The sequence below is a fragment of the Octodon degus genome, unplaced genomic scaffold (genome assembly GCF_000260255.1).
Source record: "Octodon degus isolate 3935 unplaced genomic scaffold, OctDeg1.0 scaffold00219, whole genome shotgun sequence".
In the NCBI taxonomy this organism is placed as follows: Eukaryota; Metazoa; Chordata; class Mammalia; order Rodentia; family Octodontidae; genus Octodon; species Octodon degus.
Genome location: NW_004524795.1, coordinates 1161492 through 1179590, shown reverse-complemented (window position 1 = coordinate 1179590; position 18099 = coordinate 1161492). Strand labels below are relative to the sequence as shown.

The 18099-nt window shown below is 38.5% G+C and overlaps 1 protein-coding gene across 1 annotated transcript in view; it reads left to right on the top strand.

Annotated features, from left to right (window-relative positions):
* Window positions 1–18099, top strand: part of Myh8 (myosin heavy chain 8) — a 32449-nt gene that overhangs the window by 5141 nt on the left and 9209 nt on the right. Inside the window, exons 4-26 of the mRNA XM_004645166.3 lie at window positions 1043–1070; window positions 1410–1518; window positions 1607–1699; window positions 1832–1895; window positions 2562–2660; window positions 2746–2849; window positions 3126–3264; window positions 4935–5053; window positions 5139–5288; window positions 6706–6876; window positions 8099–8408; window positions 8514–8581; window positions 10506–10593; window positions 10946–11063; window positions 11378–11501; window positions 11596–11732; window positions 13129–13384; window positions 16038–16280; window positions 16373–16549; window positions 16711–16856; window positions 16940–17030; window positions 17117–17506; window positions 17889–18015. Of these exons, the coding sequence (XP_004645223.1) occupies window positions 1043–1070; window positions 1410–1518; window positions 1607–1699; window positions 1832–1895; window positions 2562–2660; window positions 2746–2849; window positions 3126–3264; window positions 4935–5053; window positions 5139–5288; window positions 6706–6876; window positions 8099–8408; window positions 8514–8581; window positions 10506–10593; window positions 10946–11063; window positions 11378–11501; window positions 11596–11732; window positions 13129–13384; window positions 16038–16280; window positions 16373–16549; window positions 16711–16856; window positions 16940–17030; window positions 17117–17506; window positions 17889–18015 (3351 nt within the window). The remainder of the gene's footprint in view (window positions 1–1042; window positions 1071–1409; window positions 1519–1606; window positions 1700–1831; window positions 1896–2561; window positions 2661–2745; window positions 2850–3125; window positions 3265–4934; window positions 5054–5138; window positions 5289–6705; window positions 6877–8098; window positions 8409–8513; window positions 8582–10505; window positions 10594–10945; window positions 11064–11377; window positions 11502–11595; window positions 11733–13128; window positions 13385–16037; window positions 16281–16372; window positions 16550–16710; window positions 16857–16939; window positions 17031–17116; window positions 17507–17888; window positions 18016–18099) is intronic.

Below are 18099 nucleotides of genomic sequence, written 5' to 3'. Positions count from 1 at the left end.
AAAAAAAAAAAAAGTCTTAGTTCAAAGAGAATAAAGGGGGGTGGCTAGAGAAGAAAGGTTTGTACTAATATTGTTTAAACATCATGTCTACATCTTGCCCTCTGAATAACTACTATGAAGACAATATGCAATGCATTAATTACTGTAATTGTCCTACTAACCTGCTTTGAAACTGTTTCATTGCTACTTTATCTTTTTTCTCATTAAAATGAATAAAAGAATTAAAAATAAAAATAGCAAGTGTTGGCAGAGGTATGGAGAAATTAGAACCTTTGTGTAAACACTAAGGTGGTTTCTCAACCAATTAAAAATATAATTTTTTAATTATATTAAAAAAAATCCTACTTCTGGATATATACCCAAAGGAATTTAAACAAGGTCTCAAAGAGATATTTGTCCACTTATATTCATAGGAGCTTTACTTACAATAGCTGAAATGTGGAAGCAACCCTAAGATCCATCAACAGATGAACAGATAAGCAAATATGGTATATTCCTACAATGGAATACTGCTTTAAAAAATTCTGACATATGTCACAACATGGGTGAACCCTGAAGATATTATATGGACTAAAATAAGTCACAAATAAGACAAATGCTATCGATTCCAACTGTGAGGTATTCAGAGTAGTCATATACCCAGACGTACAAAATGGTAGTCGTCAGGTATGAGGGAATTACTATTGAATGGATAAAGTTCCAGTTTTATAAAATGGGAAGAGTGCTGGAGACAGAGGGTGGTAATGATTGTACATTACAAATGAGCTTAATACCACTGTATTGCCCACTGAAAAGTGAACAAGGTGATAAATTTTTTATGTGTATTTTATCATAATAAAAAAATTTTTAAAAATGGGTAATTCTTTGCTGTTCAGTTTCACAAATTTAACTGAGAAGGGGCAACTGGTAACTAAATACAAACACAAAAGCACATGCAACATCTTCAAATAGTTAGAAAGAACAAGATATGTTGTGTCAGCTAAACTATTTTTATTCATTTCTATTCAGTGTGCATTTTTTAATGATCTCGTTTCTTTCATAGATCGTGAGAATCAGTCCATCCTGATCACGTACGTGATTTTTTTTCCTTCTCTGATTTGCAAGTTGTCTTAGACATAGATAAGGTGGGCTAAACCTTTTTTTAAATTTTTATTTATTTATTTATTTATTTATCGGATACTGGATGTCACTATGCAGTTCAAACTTGTAGTAATCCTCCTGTCTCAGTCTCACCAGTGCTGAGATTACAGGCGTGCACCAGCATGCCTGGTTTTGGGGCCAGCACTGTGCACCTGGGGTTCCAGGACTGGCACAACATGCGGTACCAGGAATCAAACTCAGGTCTTTGCACTTTCCAGCTAGGAGCTTAGGAGCTAAAGTTTTGATCTCTCCTGATTTTGGTTTCACAGTGGAGAATCTGGTGCAGGAAAGACTGTGAACACAAAGCGTGTCATCCAGTACTTTGCAACAATTGCAATTACTGGGGAGAAGAAGAAGGAGGAACCCGGCAAAATGCAGGTGGGTCTGTATATGGAGTGAGAATCAGGACTCTGTTGGGAGTCTCAAAAGTCTGGGCCCCATGCAAACACCACTCTCTCTTTTGCAGGGGACACTGGAAGATCAAATCATCAGCGCCAACCCCCTACTGGAGGCCTTTGGCAATGCCAAGACTGTGAGGAATGACAACTCCTCTCGCTTTGTTAGTTTCCTGCTCACAGAAAGATGTTTTCAGTCCTTACATGGCAGAATAGCCATGTCTGAATTATAGTTTCTACTGCAGCTCTCTGTGTGCTTCAAGTTTTTAATACTAAATCACTTTTATCTTTCCAAGGGTAAATTCATCCGAATCCACTTTGGTACTACAGGAAAGCTGGCATCTGCTGATATTGAAACCTGTGAGTAATAGGACCACCAAAAACCAAAACAGAACCAGTGGTTTGGGTTGCAGGGGTATTTTGCAACACTTGCTGTGCATGAAGGAAGGCTTTAAACATTGGTCTGCAGGTAGTGTTGCCTTGGCTTTAATGCCGGACTTATCCATGCCTCACCCTATGTTACCCTTATCTCTCTTGGATTGATAGCCTTGTAGCACATCCTTGAAGAATTCCTGTCTCAGAAATAACTTTTTTTTTTTCCAGAACAAATACTGGGACTACTTATAAATTCCTATGAATTACCTATGGGTTTACAAGGGGTGACCAAAATATCTTTGTGATCTGCTTTTAATCTGAACGTTAGTAGATCTGGCCCAGGTAGCACCGCACAACAGAGTGAATCTGAAATAATATGAAGAAGGAAGAGATATTAGAGACAAACTAAAACACTGTATGAAACTTTATTTGTCCCAGAGGAGGTATACTTTAGTTGCTGCTCTGAGACAATGAAAAACATAGGGAATTCCCATATGCATCTGTAATTCTACAGGCTGGTTTATCAAGTTGAAATCTCAGGGTAGTCAGATATACTGTCCCCATTTCTGGCCAAAGACATTGAGGTCTATTTAATATTCCAGAAGAATGGGTATTTTTTCTAGTTCAATCTGTCTTTCTCTCTCTTCCCAGATCTTCTAGAAAAGTCTAGAGTCACTTTCCAGCTAAAAGCAGAAAGAAGCTACCATATTTTTTATCAGATCACTTCCAATAAGAAGCCAGATCTAATTGGTAAGAATTTAAATCCACAGATGTAAGTTAATATTTTATTAACAATTTCTAACAAAAATAAATCCCCTAAATTCTGCGTACTCAGAAATGCTCCTGATCACCACCAACCCATATGACTATGCTTTCATCAGTCAAGGAGAGATCACAGTCCCCAGCATTGATGATCAAGAAGAGCTGATGGCTACTGATGTAAGTCAGTTTGTTTGTTTGTTTCTTTTTTCTTTCTTCCTTCCTTTCTCTCTCTCTCTCTCTCTCTCTCTCTCTCTCTCTCTCTCTCTCTCTCTCCTTTCACATATATATATGTATATATGCAGATATAATCATAGTTTTAAATAAATCCATTGTGTATGGAAATAATAGCAAGCCACTACAATGTAAGTGTGCTCGCCTTGGATTGTACTATAAATTCTAAGAAGAAAGCAATGTCTTTTACCTTAGCCTCTGTCCTCTCATCTTCCCTGGTAGAGTGCCATTGACATTCTGGGCTTCTCTCCTGAGGAGAAAGTGTCCATCTATAAGCTCACAGGGGCTGTGATGCATTATGGGAATATGAAGTTCAAGCAAAAGCAGCGTGAGGAGCAAGCAGAGCCAGATGGCACGGAAGGTAACAAATAAATCCCCATCTGAGTTAAAATCAGAGAATACAGTAAAAAATAAATAAATAAATCATACACTACACAAGCATCTCCTCTGTAGCTGAACTTCTGAAGGGCATTTATGCACTTATACACACTGCATGCTTTCCTTACCACTTCCCCCTATGTCCATCTTCTTCATTCTTTCCCAGCTGAAATTCAATCAAATGGATCCCAACAGACAGACAGACAGACAGACAGACAGACACACACACACACACACACACACACACACACACACACACACACACACAACATACAAAAACCTTGGACCACATCATAGCAGGTAAAATGAGATGGGACACTGCTTTGCATCTCATTGGGTCTGTAGATAAGATAACTGCACATTGATGCCAGCTAGGAAAACCTACTAGCTGGCAATAATTTGCCAAAACACAGGACTAAAGGTAAAGGTTACCCCTGGAAACATCTGTGTGCATGTGTACTTTCTATATATGAACCTGTCAAAAATATAGGCAGCAAATAAGGTAAGAATTTGAGAAATAAAAATCATGCACTTAAGCTAGGCCTGGTGTACACACTTATAATCCCAACACTTGGAAGGCTGAGAAAGGAGGATTGATGTGAGCTTAAGGTCAGTGTGGGCTACATAATGAGTTCAAAGTCAGTTGGAAGTACACAGTGAGGCCCTGTCTCAACTCTGGCCCCAAAACTGTGTACTTTCCACAAGGAAAGGACATGCAGTATACATGACCTACCATAGAAAGGTAGTTATCCACTCTTGAAAGCCTCTTCTGACCACCCCAGTTTGACTTTCTAAACTTCAAAAATTGTTTTTAAAATTGAAATATGCATAGAGAATTATATAATTCTTATGTTTACACATAAGTCCAAAAATCTAACCATATACAACCTTGTAGCAGGACAGTCCCGCAACATTCCTTTTGCTGTCTCCTGCCCTCAATCACCACCCTCTCCTTTTTGAACAATCATCTACCCGAGACAGCATAGTAGCAACTGGCATGTCATGACAAGCAGCCCGTATTCAGAAGACCAGAATGACAGGCACTCCAAGCATGAACCTACTATTACAAAATGCCATCTTCTTTTAGAATATTTTGCTGAGTTAACACATCTATAATATTCAAATGATGGAACTAAACAAAAAAGGGGATACAGATGAATGTCCATTTTGCATCTGTGTATTCAAAATGGTTAAGATAGATATATAGTTACATTCTCTTAATGAATAGAGGGATTTTTTCTAATAGTGTTTATAAATAGGATATCATGTCTGCATCTTGTACAGCAAATAACCACTAGGAAAAGAGTATGCAATGTGTTAATTATTAAAACTGTCCTACCAATTTGATTTGAAACTGTCTCATTGCTATTTGTTTCTTAATAAAATCATGGGAAAAACCCTGAAATATGGCATTTAGAGAAGATCACTCTGGAAATTTTAATCTTCACATTTTCAGATAAAGAAATTAATCCCACCTAAAGATAAATCTGGAAAGAGAAAACTAAGACTCCAAAGCGTTCATGACAAGTACATGGAACCTCATTTGACTTTGAAAAGAATATTTTCAAGCTTTTTATTTAAATAAAACTGACTGGAGGAAAAGTAGGACATACATCCTTATACAACATTTTTTTTGTATGTGTATGTATGCAGTTGCTGACAAGGCAGCCTATCTCCAGAGTCTGAACTCTGCTGACCTGCTCAAAGCCCTCTGCTACCCCAGGGTCAAGGTTGGCAATGAGTATGTCACCAAAGGCCAGACCGTGCAGCAGGTAGGTACATGCCTCCAGTGAATCACACCAAGACATGTCAGACATGTCATTAAAAGTGTGACCAAGAAATACTGTATTTGTGAAGGTGTACAATGCAGTGGGTGCTCTGGCCAAAGCCGTCTACGAGAAGATGTTCCTGTGGATGGTCACCCGCATCAACCAGCAGCTGGACACCAAGCAGCCCAGGCAGTACTTCATCGGGGTCTTAGACATTGCTGGCTTTGAGATCTTTGATGTGAGTTATCTTCAAATTAATATAAAATGAAAGAGGCAAATATGGCCTTGATAAACTAGACATTCATTAGCATTTATAGCATCCGTTTTCTTTCAATACTGCACCTAGAACAAGACTTACTCCAAAATATTAGGCCAAGGAGATAGCTCAGCAGACTCACCTATTTAGGCAGACACAGGGACCCTGGTACCACATGCTGAGCTGGTCCCACCCCAGGCAAGCTGAGTGGGCCACAGGCCAGGTGTGACAGCACACACCTGTAACCCTAGTGCTGGGGAGGCTAAAAAACAGGAGGATCACTATGAGTCCAAGCTGCATAGTAAGACCCTGACCAACTACATTAAAAAAAAAAATCTAGGAGATAACAGATAATAACAATACTTAATGATAATGATAATAATACTTAATACTTATTGAGCAGTTGCTGTATTTCTGGCTTTATGCTATAAACTTCAAAAGGTTACCTCATTTAATCTTCATAACCACCAGAGAGAAATAATTAATATTAATCCTCATTACACTAGAAGAAACTGCACTACAGGGAATCAAAGCACTCATGAGCCATCCATAGGCATATAAGACAAAGCCAAGACAGGAACCTAGATCTACAGTGTTTGGGTCATTCTGAAGGAGAAATGGCCCAAAGACAGATGCCTAGACATATAGAACAGTCTCTCTTCTTCCAAACTCAACTTATACAAACCATTTCACCTTCAGAATACTGTTTTTTCATAGATAAAATGAAGGAATAAAATATTACAAAGACTCAGATCTTCAATTGCTATAGTGCATCAGGTCCCTACTTTCCCAGACTGGACAAGAGGCTTTTGCTAACATCTGAAATGAATAGAAATTACCCTATTCATTTATCTTTATACATCATCTTTAAGATAAGTTTTCCTTAAGAATGTGATAGAAAACTTGAAAATGTAAATTTTATCTTGAATTGGAAGGAGGAGGTAAAGAAAAGAGGATTTTCAATATATCATTTTCCCTTTCACCCTTAAACTCAAACTATAACACCCTGCATTGTGGTTACATTTTAGCCACTTATTAATACAATCTAAGAGATGAAAGGTGAAATCTGCAAAACTGGTATAATTTAAGACCCCTAAAGAATATCTAGCTCTTACAAGCCTCATGCCAATAATGATTACTGGGCTGGGGATATAGCTCAGTGGCACAAGCATCTGCCTGGCAAGCACAAGTTTCAAGCACATCAAGCTTATTGAGAGTTTGATTCCTTGTACAAAAAAAAAAAAAAAATTTCTTGGGAATTTTGAAGGAAGAACAATTAAGTTTAAATGGTGCCTTATTACTCTATTCCAAATGTCATTCTACAAAAGAAAATTTTCAGCAGTAAGTTTTACTACTATAAAACCCATTTAATATAGGGAATCTCTATTGTTTTGAGTAGTTCAACAGCCTGGAACAGCTGTGCATCAACTTCACCAATGAGAAGCTGCAACAGTTTTTCAACCACCACATGTTCGTGCTGGAACAGGAGGAATACAAGAAGGAAGGCATCGAGTGGACATTCATTGACTTCGGGATGGACCTGGCTGCCTGCATTGAGCTTATCGAGAAGGTCTGTTTGACTTTAGGGGAAGATTAGGCTGTAAAGATGATTGGCACAGATGCTTTGGCAGTTCTAGAAAGAATCACTGCAAATCTCACATAGTTCCAAATCTAAAGATATTGGGAAATTGCTATTAGAAATCAGTTCCTCTTCATAATTTTTACATGAAATATTTGAAAGTGGTTTATTTTAACTAGCATTATATTAATACTTACTAAAACCCAACATTGCCAGGCATGGTGGTGCATGCCTGTGATCTCAGCACTAAGGAGGCTAAGGCAGGAAGATAGCCATGGGTTTGAGGCCAACCTGGTCTACAAAGTGAGATCAAGGCTAGCCCATATTACACAGTAAGATTCAAAACAGCAAAACAAAAATCAGAAAATCAATCCACAAGCTAAAACAACACTGAAAACTGAGACAGTCTACCTCACTAGTTCTAATCTATCTATATAGTCATCAAAGATATATTGAATAGAAATATCTTCTAAATAAAAATCAATGCACTGGCAGGCTGGCCAAATGGCTCAGTAGACTAAAGCACCTGCTCAGGCAGAGCACATCAGCCAGGGTTCCCCAGCGTGCCATGCTGGCCCTGGGAATGGGCTGAGGTGGTGACTGAGACTCCAACGCCATGCGCCTGTAATCCCAGTGTTTGGGAGGTTGAAAACAGGAGGATCGCTAGGAGTCCGATCTACGTAATAAGACCCCATACACCCTGTAGACCCTGCCCTAAAATTCATTAAAAAAGAAAAATTAATGCACTGGCAATACAGCTTTTTGAAAGCTAACCTGTTAGAATCAAGAAGTCAAGTATTTCATGCTGCTTCACAATTTATTTTTAAGAAAACTAAATATAGAAAAGACCTTAAAGATTGAGTTACTTATGCTATTACTGGACATTAAAAAAAAATCTGACAACAAATTTATTCATTTAACAGGAAAAAGAGTAGAATAATTCAAAACACTTTAACAAATCAGCCCCAAATGCTGTGCTAACCTTTGTACTCAGCCATCATTTTAATTGAAAATAATGCTATAGAAGCAATGTGAGAAGGAAATATGTAAGTCACTCTAGGGATAACAAAGGGGCTTTCTGAGCTGTGGTTCACATTTACTGTACATATGTATTTAATTGGGGAAACTCATAACACAATAGAATGACTGCCACCACATCTATATCCTTGGAGAAAAGTGAAGTTCATATCAGTATCTACTTTTCTGAATCTAGCCACTAGGCATCTTCTCCATCCTGGAGGAGGAGTGCATGTTCCCCAAGGCAACAGACACATCCTTTAAGAACAAGCTGTATGACCAGCACCTGGGCAAGTCTGCCAACTTCCAGAAGCCCAAGGTGGTCAAAGGCAAGGCCGAGGCCCACTTCTCGCTGGTGCACTATGCTGGCACCGTGGACTACAACATTGCTGGATGGCTGGACAAGAACAAGGACCCCCTAAACGACACTGTGGTTGGGCTGTACCAGAAGTCAGCAATGAAGACTCTGGCCAGTCTGTTTTCAACTTATGCTAGTGCTGAAGCAGGTACTGTCTGTGTCCTTAATCTAAATTAAACCTATTTCCGCAGAATGTGCATGTAACATTCCAGCCTTGGGGATGTTACTCTGATCAGTTTTCTTTTTACCTCAGATGGTGGTGCAAAGAAAGGTGCTAAGAAGAAGGGCTCTTCTTTCCAGACTGTGTCAGCCCTTTTCAGGGTAAAGTACAAATTTAAACTGAAAAATCTATTCAGTTTGCATAAATTATGATAATTATAGGATTTAGAATAAATTAGGAAGGAATGAAATGTCAGTGTGATTGACTTATTCACTCTTATCAAGATAGCCTATAACAAGGGGCTGGGAAGATAGCTCAGTAGAATAAGCGCTTGCCTGGCAAATGCAGGGTCCTGAGTTCAATCCCTGGCACCACATTAAAAAAGAAAAAAAAAAAGCCTATATATTATCAGCCAATACCACTACTAGTCAATACTATTTCTTACCATGATTACCTAGTACTCAGGGATGCCAAAATATCCTTAGGAAATTCTTATTAATGAGGCTGGTTTTAATGAAATACAGCTGAACTTCACAGTGGTCCCTGTGGTACTTTTCTCACACTTTTAAGGTTGCTCATTGAGAATGTTCCTGAATTCTTTGTTAATGGCCCAGGCATGGTGGTGCACACCTGTAATCTCAGCACTAGTGAGGCTGAGGCAGGAGGATCACTGTGAAGTCAGGCCAGCCTGGGCTACAAAGTAAGTTCAAGGCCAGCCTGAAGTGCACAGTGAGACTTGCTGAAGAGGGTTTGTATTTTTTTTTTTGTTTTTTTTCATAATAGCTGAAAATCCTTTCTATGTAAAAACAAATCTCTTGAAATCAAAAGAATAATAATTTTACTACAAAACAAGGTGATTTCCTTATTTGAAATTGGTTCTCCCAAAAAGAAGTATGTAAGACATCCAATTTAATGACTGCTTTATGAGAATTTGTATGATTAAATCTCATTCTTTTCAAATCTAAAATGCAGATATGACAAATGATCCATGACCTCGGACCTAAAGAAAAAAAATTGTTGTTTGCCATTCTTTTAGGGGTAAGACAGAATCTCAACACTGTTTTTTTTTTTTTTTTTTTTTTTTTTTTTGGTCCGAATGCCTGCAGGGTAGGTTTGCCTGGCTTGAGTTGTGGGGATCAAACCACAGCAACCTGAGCCTGACTGCTTTGTTGAAGCAGCCACTTAAAGAATTGAGCTAAGGGGCAGGCATCCCTGTTGTTTTACTTTTATCACCACTAATTTTCATTATCTCACCAAGTAGATTTGTTTCATCGACTTGTCCTTGTGTATATTTTCAAAAGTAGAAATTCACATTACTTATTTATATTTCCTAATAGCTAACTAGGTGTGAAAAAAATCTGCCTTCTTAAAGCATGTTCCTAAGGAATATTGAGAAATATTGACATGTAAGTTTCCTATAGCTGAACGAATATACTCTGTTATACTCAATTAGTCTATTTCTAGAACAACCCCTTCCATGTGGAAGCCTGTAGATTGTCTCAGGTACTCAAGATCCACAAGGTTATTTAGCCTCACAACTTAGACTCTTCAAAAAGAAAAAAAAAAAAAAAAAAAAACAGAGAACAAAAGGATAAAGGTCTTAAGAGATATTAAACTCAAGCAAGAAACTGCAAAAATTGGGACAATTGTTAGCCTGTAAACTGCTAGCTACAGTGAAAATTATTAGCACCAAAAAAGGTGACCTCAGAAGTGATCTCAACTATCTTCAGATGAAACCCAAGGAAATAAGGGGATTTTATAGTCAGGCAGCTCATTAGTGACAAAGCAAGGCCACAGTCTTTCATCTTCTGGCTCCAAGTTGAGAACACTTCTGGGGTGTATCAAGGCTACTCACTTTGTAGTCCATTTGTAAGACAGAGCAAAGGCTGTATAAATGAATACCTAGGAGATGTGTGTTTCTTCACAACCTTGGCCTTTTAGTTCTTTAGCAAGGCTGAATCCTGACACCTTAAAACACAGCAATTGAAGCCTCCTACGTCTAGTTAAGAGACTGGCTCAGTTAACCAAAGAAAAGCAATCTGAAATAGAACTTTCTCATCAAATTCTTTTTATCTGGTTTTCTAGGAAAATTTAAATAAATTAATGACCAACCTGAGGAGCACACATCCCCACTTTGTACGCTGTATCATTCCCAACGAAACCAAAACTCCAGGTAAGATACAAAGCATGAGGTACTGAACAGGCACAGGCTTAAAAATACAGTGCCCAGGGCTGGGGAGATAGCCTGGCAGTCTAAGTGCCTGCTTGGCAAGCACAATGAACCAAGTTCAATCCTTGGGTACTGCATGCCATACCTGTCCCAGAACCTGGGGAGCACTGTGTGGCCCTGAAACCAGGCATGGTAGTGTACACCTGTAATCCCAGCGCTGGGGAGACTCAGACAGGAGGATCACTATGAGTCCAAGCTGCGTAGTAAGACTCTGTACCAAATACACAAAAGATTTTTAAAATGCTTTTAAAGAAAGTACAGTGCCCAGTAGTTAAATTCTTTTTTCTGTTTTTAGGTGCCATGGAACATGAACTGGTCCTGCACCAGCTGAGGTGCAATGGCGTGCTGGAAGGCATCCGCATCTGCAGGAAGGGGTTCCCAAGCAGGATCTTATATGGAGATTTTAAACAAAGGTCAGTTCCCTGTTATATTTCACCACCACCTTAACTGTCCGCTGCTCACTGTATTTAACGTATCTTACTTAGTATATATTATAGAATTAAAACGTTGAATAAGACAATCTTGTGGTAAGAAGATAGACTACTAATAGGTTAGAAAAATAATATGCAGGAGGAATACAAAAACAGTTATATTGCTTTTATCTTAATGGACAGTGGATTATCCATTTGTACTGTTGCTCTCAGGTTTTTGTTGGAATTTCTTTTTGGTATCACTTGCATATATGATCACTTCTTCCTAACCATTCTTTTCTTGCTTAACTGAGCAGATACAAGGTTTTAAATGCAAGTGCAATTCCAGAGGGACAATTTATTGACAGTAAGAAAGCTTCTGAAAAACTGCTGGCCTCTATTGATATCGATCACTCTCAATATAAATTTGGACATACCAAGGTATAGCTGTATTTATTTACAACCAATCCAGCTACCTTCTATCATTTCTTTTTCTCTTGCAGTATAAGGATGATTTGTGACTCCCTTTCTCTAGGTTTTCTTCAAAGCTGGCCTTCTGGGTCTCCTGGAAGAAATGAGAGATGAAAAGCTGGCTCAGATCATAACAAGAACGCAAGCTGTCTGTAGGGGATTTCTAATGAGGGTAGAATATCAGAAAATGCTGCAGAGGAGGTAATAATTATATAGAATATCAGGATTACAAAGTCCCTTGGCTATCCATCAGCCTTTTTCATTCATCAATGCTTTCTTTTTGTGGCTAGTGTGTGCCTCTCATTCCCACAACACCTCAGCCTTCATTTCACTCCTTACATTTGGAGTCCCTCCAAAACTTCTCTCCTGCCTCCAATTTCTCCTTTTCCATCTATGCCACATAAAGCTGTAGGAACAGTGTGCAGAAAGCATTACATTCATCATGCTGTATCTCAACTCCTGGGTCCCCACGGTATTCCATGACAAACCCAAGTTGCATTACTGACTGTCGAGGTCACTCTATTGCCCTCCTCATCTGTCATTTTCAGCCACAATTTGCTGTTTATCTCTTATTCTCATCTTGTTCCCTCATCCAAATTTATCTAGTAAAAAGTTTCATTTTGTCTTTCTGCAATTAACCTAACCAGGCTTATTTACAACATTGTTGCATTTCCTTTCTCACACACAGTTTTCATTTACTTTTCTCATCTTTAGGTCTGCATTACAAGTGTAACCAAGGATTTTCCATGTGTCTCTGTTATGATTTGAGTCATGGTACTGGTCCCCTCAGATCGATAGTTCTTAAAAACTGGACCTATAGACAGAATTTCCATTTTCAGAAGTTTGAAAAGACTATCGCTGTTACAAAACTTTGCTACTCTATTGCTATAGTTTACAAAAAGCTTATCTTTTATCAATATTTAAATTTTATTTAAATAAAACCAATTTGTAGTACAATTCATGCTAAATGACCTATAAATATTCATGATCTAACTAAAAGATGAGACAGAAGCACTAGAAATAATTTGGAAAAGCCAATATATTATCTAAAGTAGCTAACAAAAGAGTGACTAATTCAGTGGTGATCAAAAGAGAGAAGTTTAAAGAATGAGATGACAATCACAGGCTTAGCATCAGATGAGGCAATTCAAAAAGCAACTTGTGCCATTTCACAGTTCTCCTCCATGTAGCAAGAGCCAAGCAGCACAATCAACTTAAAATTACCTCGCCCACTCCCAAATAGCTACTATTGTAATGTACCAAGTGATCTTAAAGTGCTGTGTGTGCTCATACATTGGAAGGATGCTCCCTCCAAATTCTCTGATAGTCTGACAGGGACTAAGAACACGAAAGAGCTGTCTATGAGCAATACTCACATTAGTAAAGCATTTCTAGTAAGGACAACTCTGAGCATGAGTGTGAGTGTACACACTTATATACGTGTATGCTAATAGTCCTATATCCAACATAAAAAATTTCATGTATCACAAATCATAAAGTGAGAATATTCATTAAAGAGAAAAGCAGCTTGTATGTAGTAAGTAGTAACATTCCCTCTCACATATCAATCTAAACTAGTACTTCTACATTATTTCAGAGAAGCCCTTTTCTGCATCCAGTACAATGTCCGTGCCTTCATGAATGTCAAGCACTGGCCCTGGATGAAACTATTTTTCAAGATCAAGCCCCTGCTCAAGAGTGCAGAAACTGAGAAGGAGATGGCAACTATGAAAGAAGAGTTCCAGAAAACCAAGGATGAGCTCGCCAAGTCGGAAGCAAAAAGGAAGGAACTAGAGGAAAAAATGGTCACTCTCTTGAAAGAGAAAAATGACCTGCAAATCCAGGTTCAGTCTGTGAGTATTTCATTTTCTGAATACACCATGTGACTGTACCTTTTCTAGAATGCACATAAGCTAACTTCCAGGTGGCCATTCTTGAAAAAAAGTACTCAAGGATTTTTTTAGTAGTCCATTTACCTTTCAATATTTTGTGAAGAAGGGAAGGCACAGTTACTTCCAAGTAAGAGGAAAAAAAGGAAACACTGAAGAATTTATTCAATAACGTCACAAAATGTAATTGGCAAAAGGAAGCAGTTGAAAGCCAAGCCTTCAAATCTCAATCAGTATTTCACCTGTTGCCTCAGCTGTATCTTCCCAGTCTTAAAAACAAAGACCTATTTTCTAAACGTGGAGTCCAGAAGATTTTCTTTAATTTTAACAAGGATAATTTACTCTCTTTAGCTCCTCTCCATAATTCCTGAGATTTAACTCAATAAACATTTGCATTTACTTGAACTGAACTAGTAATATGGAAAATGCTGCTGCACAGTGGCCTCCCTGATCCAGAGTCCAGGAAAGAGCTGTGGTCAGGCTGGAAGGAACTATAATTGGATTAGGGAATAAATTAGGTACCAGCACTCAAGCTAAATGTTGGCCAGCAAGACCAACAGTATAAAATAACCAATGAAAAGAAGTTTCCCTCAAATTTTAAACTATCTTCAACTTTTCCTTCTGATAATTTTACTTACACAAAGGTTATAGTTTTCCAAATGCATAAGGTCACAGGCTGTTTACCTAAGCCTCATCATGGCTATGATCAGAGGAGACAGTGTACCTCTATTAAAGATGAAGGTTGAAGGAGCCCTTGGAAGTTCCCAGGTTCACTATCATGTAAACATTTTTTAAAACTTAAGATATGAACAAAACACATATGAGAAAGTTAAAAAAAAATTCTCAAGGCAGAATAATGTAATAAATTAATGGCTGAACTGGTTTTTATTTCAGTCGTTTAATTTTTTTTTTTTTTTTTTTTTTATTTTAGGGAAGAATCTACAGGGTGTTCAGGGTCTCACTAATAGATCAGACTCCTAGAGATCTGCCTGTTTACAGCCTCCCAAGAGCTGGGATCATAGGCATATACCACAATGCCCAGTCTCAATTGCCCTCTCAGCACGCCCTGGGGGCAGCACCGGCACAGCAGGCCTGGGGATTGAACCCCCAGGCCCTGAAGCTGCTTGCAGATGCTTTAATCTGCTGAGCTAAGTCCTTTAATCATTTATAAAAACTTCATGAGGCTACATAATTTCTTAGAATTATATGTTTACATTATAAATTGAATTTGAAGCAAACAGGTAATTACAGAAATAGAAATGGAAATTTTAGATGATTAAAGAATTATCCGCATCATTGAAAAATCACTGAGTGGATTTAATACTGCATAGAAATGTGAGTTATTTTACTTTTCTTTTTTTATAACTAGCAATTAATGAGGCATAGTGGTACATGTCTATAATTCCACCACTGGGTAGGCTGAGACAGGAGGATCACTGTGAGTTCAAGTGAACTCAAGGCCAGCCTGAACTGCACAGAGAGACCCTATCTCAAAATTAATTAATTAACAATAAATAAATAAATCTAGCAATTAGTTGTTTGAAAAGGACAAGGAAAGGTCAAAACAAAACTAACCCATGTCACTAAGTCAAAATCTTTGAATATTATACCTGAAAAGCTCTCAGCAATCATTTATTCCAATCCCCTTACTTATGTGAAAAAATTAAGAATAGGAGGATCAAATCAATTTGCCCCAGGCCATACCTATGGAAGTAAAACTGCAACAAGAATCCTGATTTCTTTTGCCCTGACTAAAAGTCTTTTTCTGCCAGATACACACTATTCTTCAAACAGTCACTGACTCCTCCAATCAAATCATTCTGCAGACTAGTTTGCTTCCCAGCCTTTAGTCTTGTGGCTAGTTAGCTAAATTTCTCCAGGACATGTAATTACAATTAAAGTTAAGTTCATATTTATATCGAAGAAGTCAACAGTATTAATGAAACATATTTTGTTCAACTAAAAATTTTTAAAATAAATCATTCTCTTTATAATAGTAATAATAATAATAATAATAATAATAATAATAATAAAGAAAAATAATATCTTTTTCTTATGGTTCTGGGAAGAGAACCCAGGGCATTAACATTGAGCTACACCCCAGTTTTTATAACAGGTTATAATTTTTGAGATAAACTCTTGCTAAATTGCCCAGCCTGGGCTTATATTTGTCATCCTCCTGCCTCAGCTTCCCAATGTGCTAAGATTAGAAGTGAAAATTTTGGATGATTACAGAATCATCTGCAGAATCCATTTCCAAAGCCAACAAGAAAAGAAACTTCTCATGCCACAGAGAACAAGGTATTGTCTGTAGATGATGCTACGACCTACAAGGCCAATATATTTTTCTCTGGTATTCAACATGGTTTGTAGATGTTTTATATTTTATATTCCATTGTACTTCACTTTATTGATTGCTCAATATAACCCATTTAGATGATTTTAAAATATGCTTTAAGCAAGTGTCAGTCTTGCTGAGACACGGGAATGGTCTGCAACAACAACCAGAATACAAGGTGCACAAATCATACTTGAATTCTAGTATATTCCACAAGGTTGATGTCCTCAATTTCTGCCACATGCCTACCTCTAAATAGCTTGATAAATCTCTCTGTAGGAAGCAGATAGCTTGGCTGATGCAGAAGAACGGTGCGAACAACTGATCAAAACCAAAATCCAGCTTGAGGCCAAGATCAAGGAGGTGACTGAGAGAGCTGAGGATGAGGAAGAGATGAATGCTGAGCTGACGGCCAAGAAGAGGAAACTGGAGGATGAGTGCTCAGAACTGAAGAAAGACATAGACGACCTTGAGCTGACGCTGGCCAAGGTGGAGAAGGAGAAGCATGCCACAGAGAATAAGGTATGAAACACGTTCTGATATTCTGTGTAGAGGTTCTGCCACCTGACAAAGCTGCTTTATGCCAGAAATGATCTCTTCCTTAACATTTGTAGGTGAAAAACCTCACAGAGGAGATGGCAGGCCTGGATGAAACCATCGCTAAGCTGACCAAGGAGAAGAAGGCCCTCCAAGAGGCCCACCAGCAGACCCTGGATGACCTGCAGGCAGAGGAGGACAAAGTCAACACCCTGACCAAAGCTAAAGCTAAGCTAGAACAGCAAGTAGATGATGTCAGCACCTTTTCAATATCTTTTTGAAGTATTTCTTAAAATATACTTTTACTGGGTATGGTGGCCTATAATCCCAACCTTCGGGAGGCTGAGGCAGGAGGATTGCCAAATAAATAAATGCAATATACTTTCAATTTTTAACATACTAAATTTTCCACTAGCTTGAAGGGTCTCTGGAACAAGAAAAGAAACTTCGCATGGACCTAGAAAGAGCAAAAAGGAAACTGGAAGGTGACCTCAAGTTGGCCCAAGAATCCACAATGGATGTAGAAAATGACAGACAGCAACTTGATGAAAAGCTTAAAAAGTATGTACTCCAGAAAAATATTTTATGTGATATCATATTTAAATTCACTTGTGTAATAACATGTCCTATCACTTGGTCTAAAGGAAAGAATTTGAAATCAGCAATTTGATAAGCAAAATTGAAGATGAGCAAGCAGTAGAAATTCAACTACAGAAGAAGATTAAAGAATTACAGGTCTATCACTGCTATTTTTCCTTCCATTAAAAAAAAAAACCTAAAACTGAGAAGAGTTTATATTAATGTGTTTGCTTCACTCCCAGGCCCGCATTGAAGAGCTGGAAGAGGAAATTGAGGCAGAGAGAGCTTCCCGGGCCAAAGCAGAGAAGCAGCGCTCTGACATTTCCCGGGAACTGGAGGAGATCAGTGAGAGACTAGAAGAAGCAGGTGGGGCCACTTCTGCCCAGATTGAGATGAACAAAAAGCGGGAGGCTGAGTTCCAGAAACTGCGCAGGGACCTGGAGGAGGCAACCCTGCAGCACGAAGCCACGGCGGCCACCCTGAGGAAGAAGCACGCAGATAGTGTGGCTGAGCTCGGGGAGCAGATTGACAACCTGCAGCGGGTCAAGCAGAAGCTGGAGAAGGAGAAGAGCGAGCTGAAGATGGAGATCGATGACCTTAGCAGTAATGCAGAAGCCATTTCCAAAGCCAAGGTAATGCAGTATTATCTGTAGATGATGTTATGACCTACAAGGCCAATGCATTTTTCTCTGCTATTCAACATGGTTTGTAAGTATTTTACATTTTATATTCCATTGTACTTCACTTTATTGATTGCTCGATATAACCCACTTAGATTTCAAAATCTGCTTTAAGCAAGTGTCAGTCTTGCTGAGACATTGGAATGGTCTGCCACATCAGAATACACAGTAATTGAAATCATACTTGAATCTAGTATATTTCACAGAGTTGATGTTCTCAATTTCTGCTTACACTTGATATAAATTTATTCACTCTAAAATTATTATAAGAATCAGGGTCTAACTGTTGCTACTACCTTTCACATCTCATTTTTCATTGTCAACTGTCCCACAGGGAAACCTTGAGAAGATGTGCCGCACACTAGAGGATCAACTGAGTGAACTAAAGGCCAAGGAGGAGGAGCAGCAGCGCACGATCAATGAGCTCGCGGCGCAGAGGGCACGCCTGCAGACAGAAGCAGGTAACATGCCTTCTCTGAGTCCTAACATCAAAGAGCAGATAAAAGTGATTCCAGGCTTCCAAGTAAACAGCAGTATTCATATAT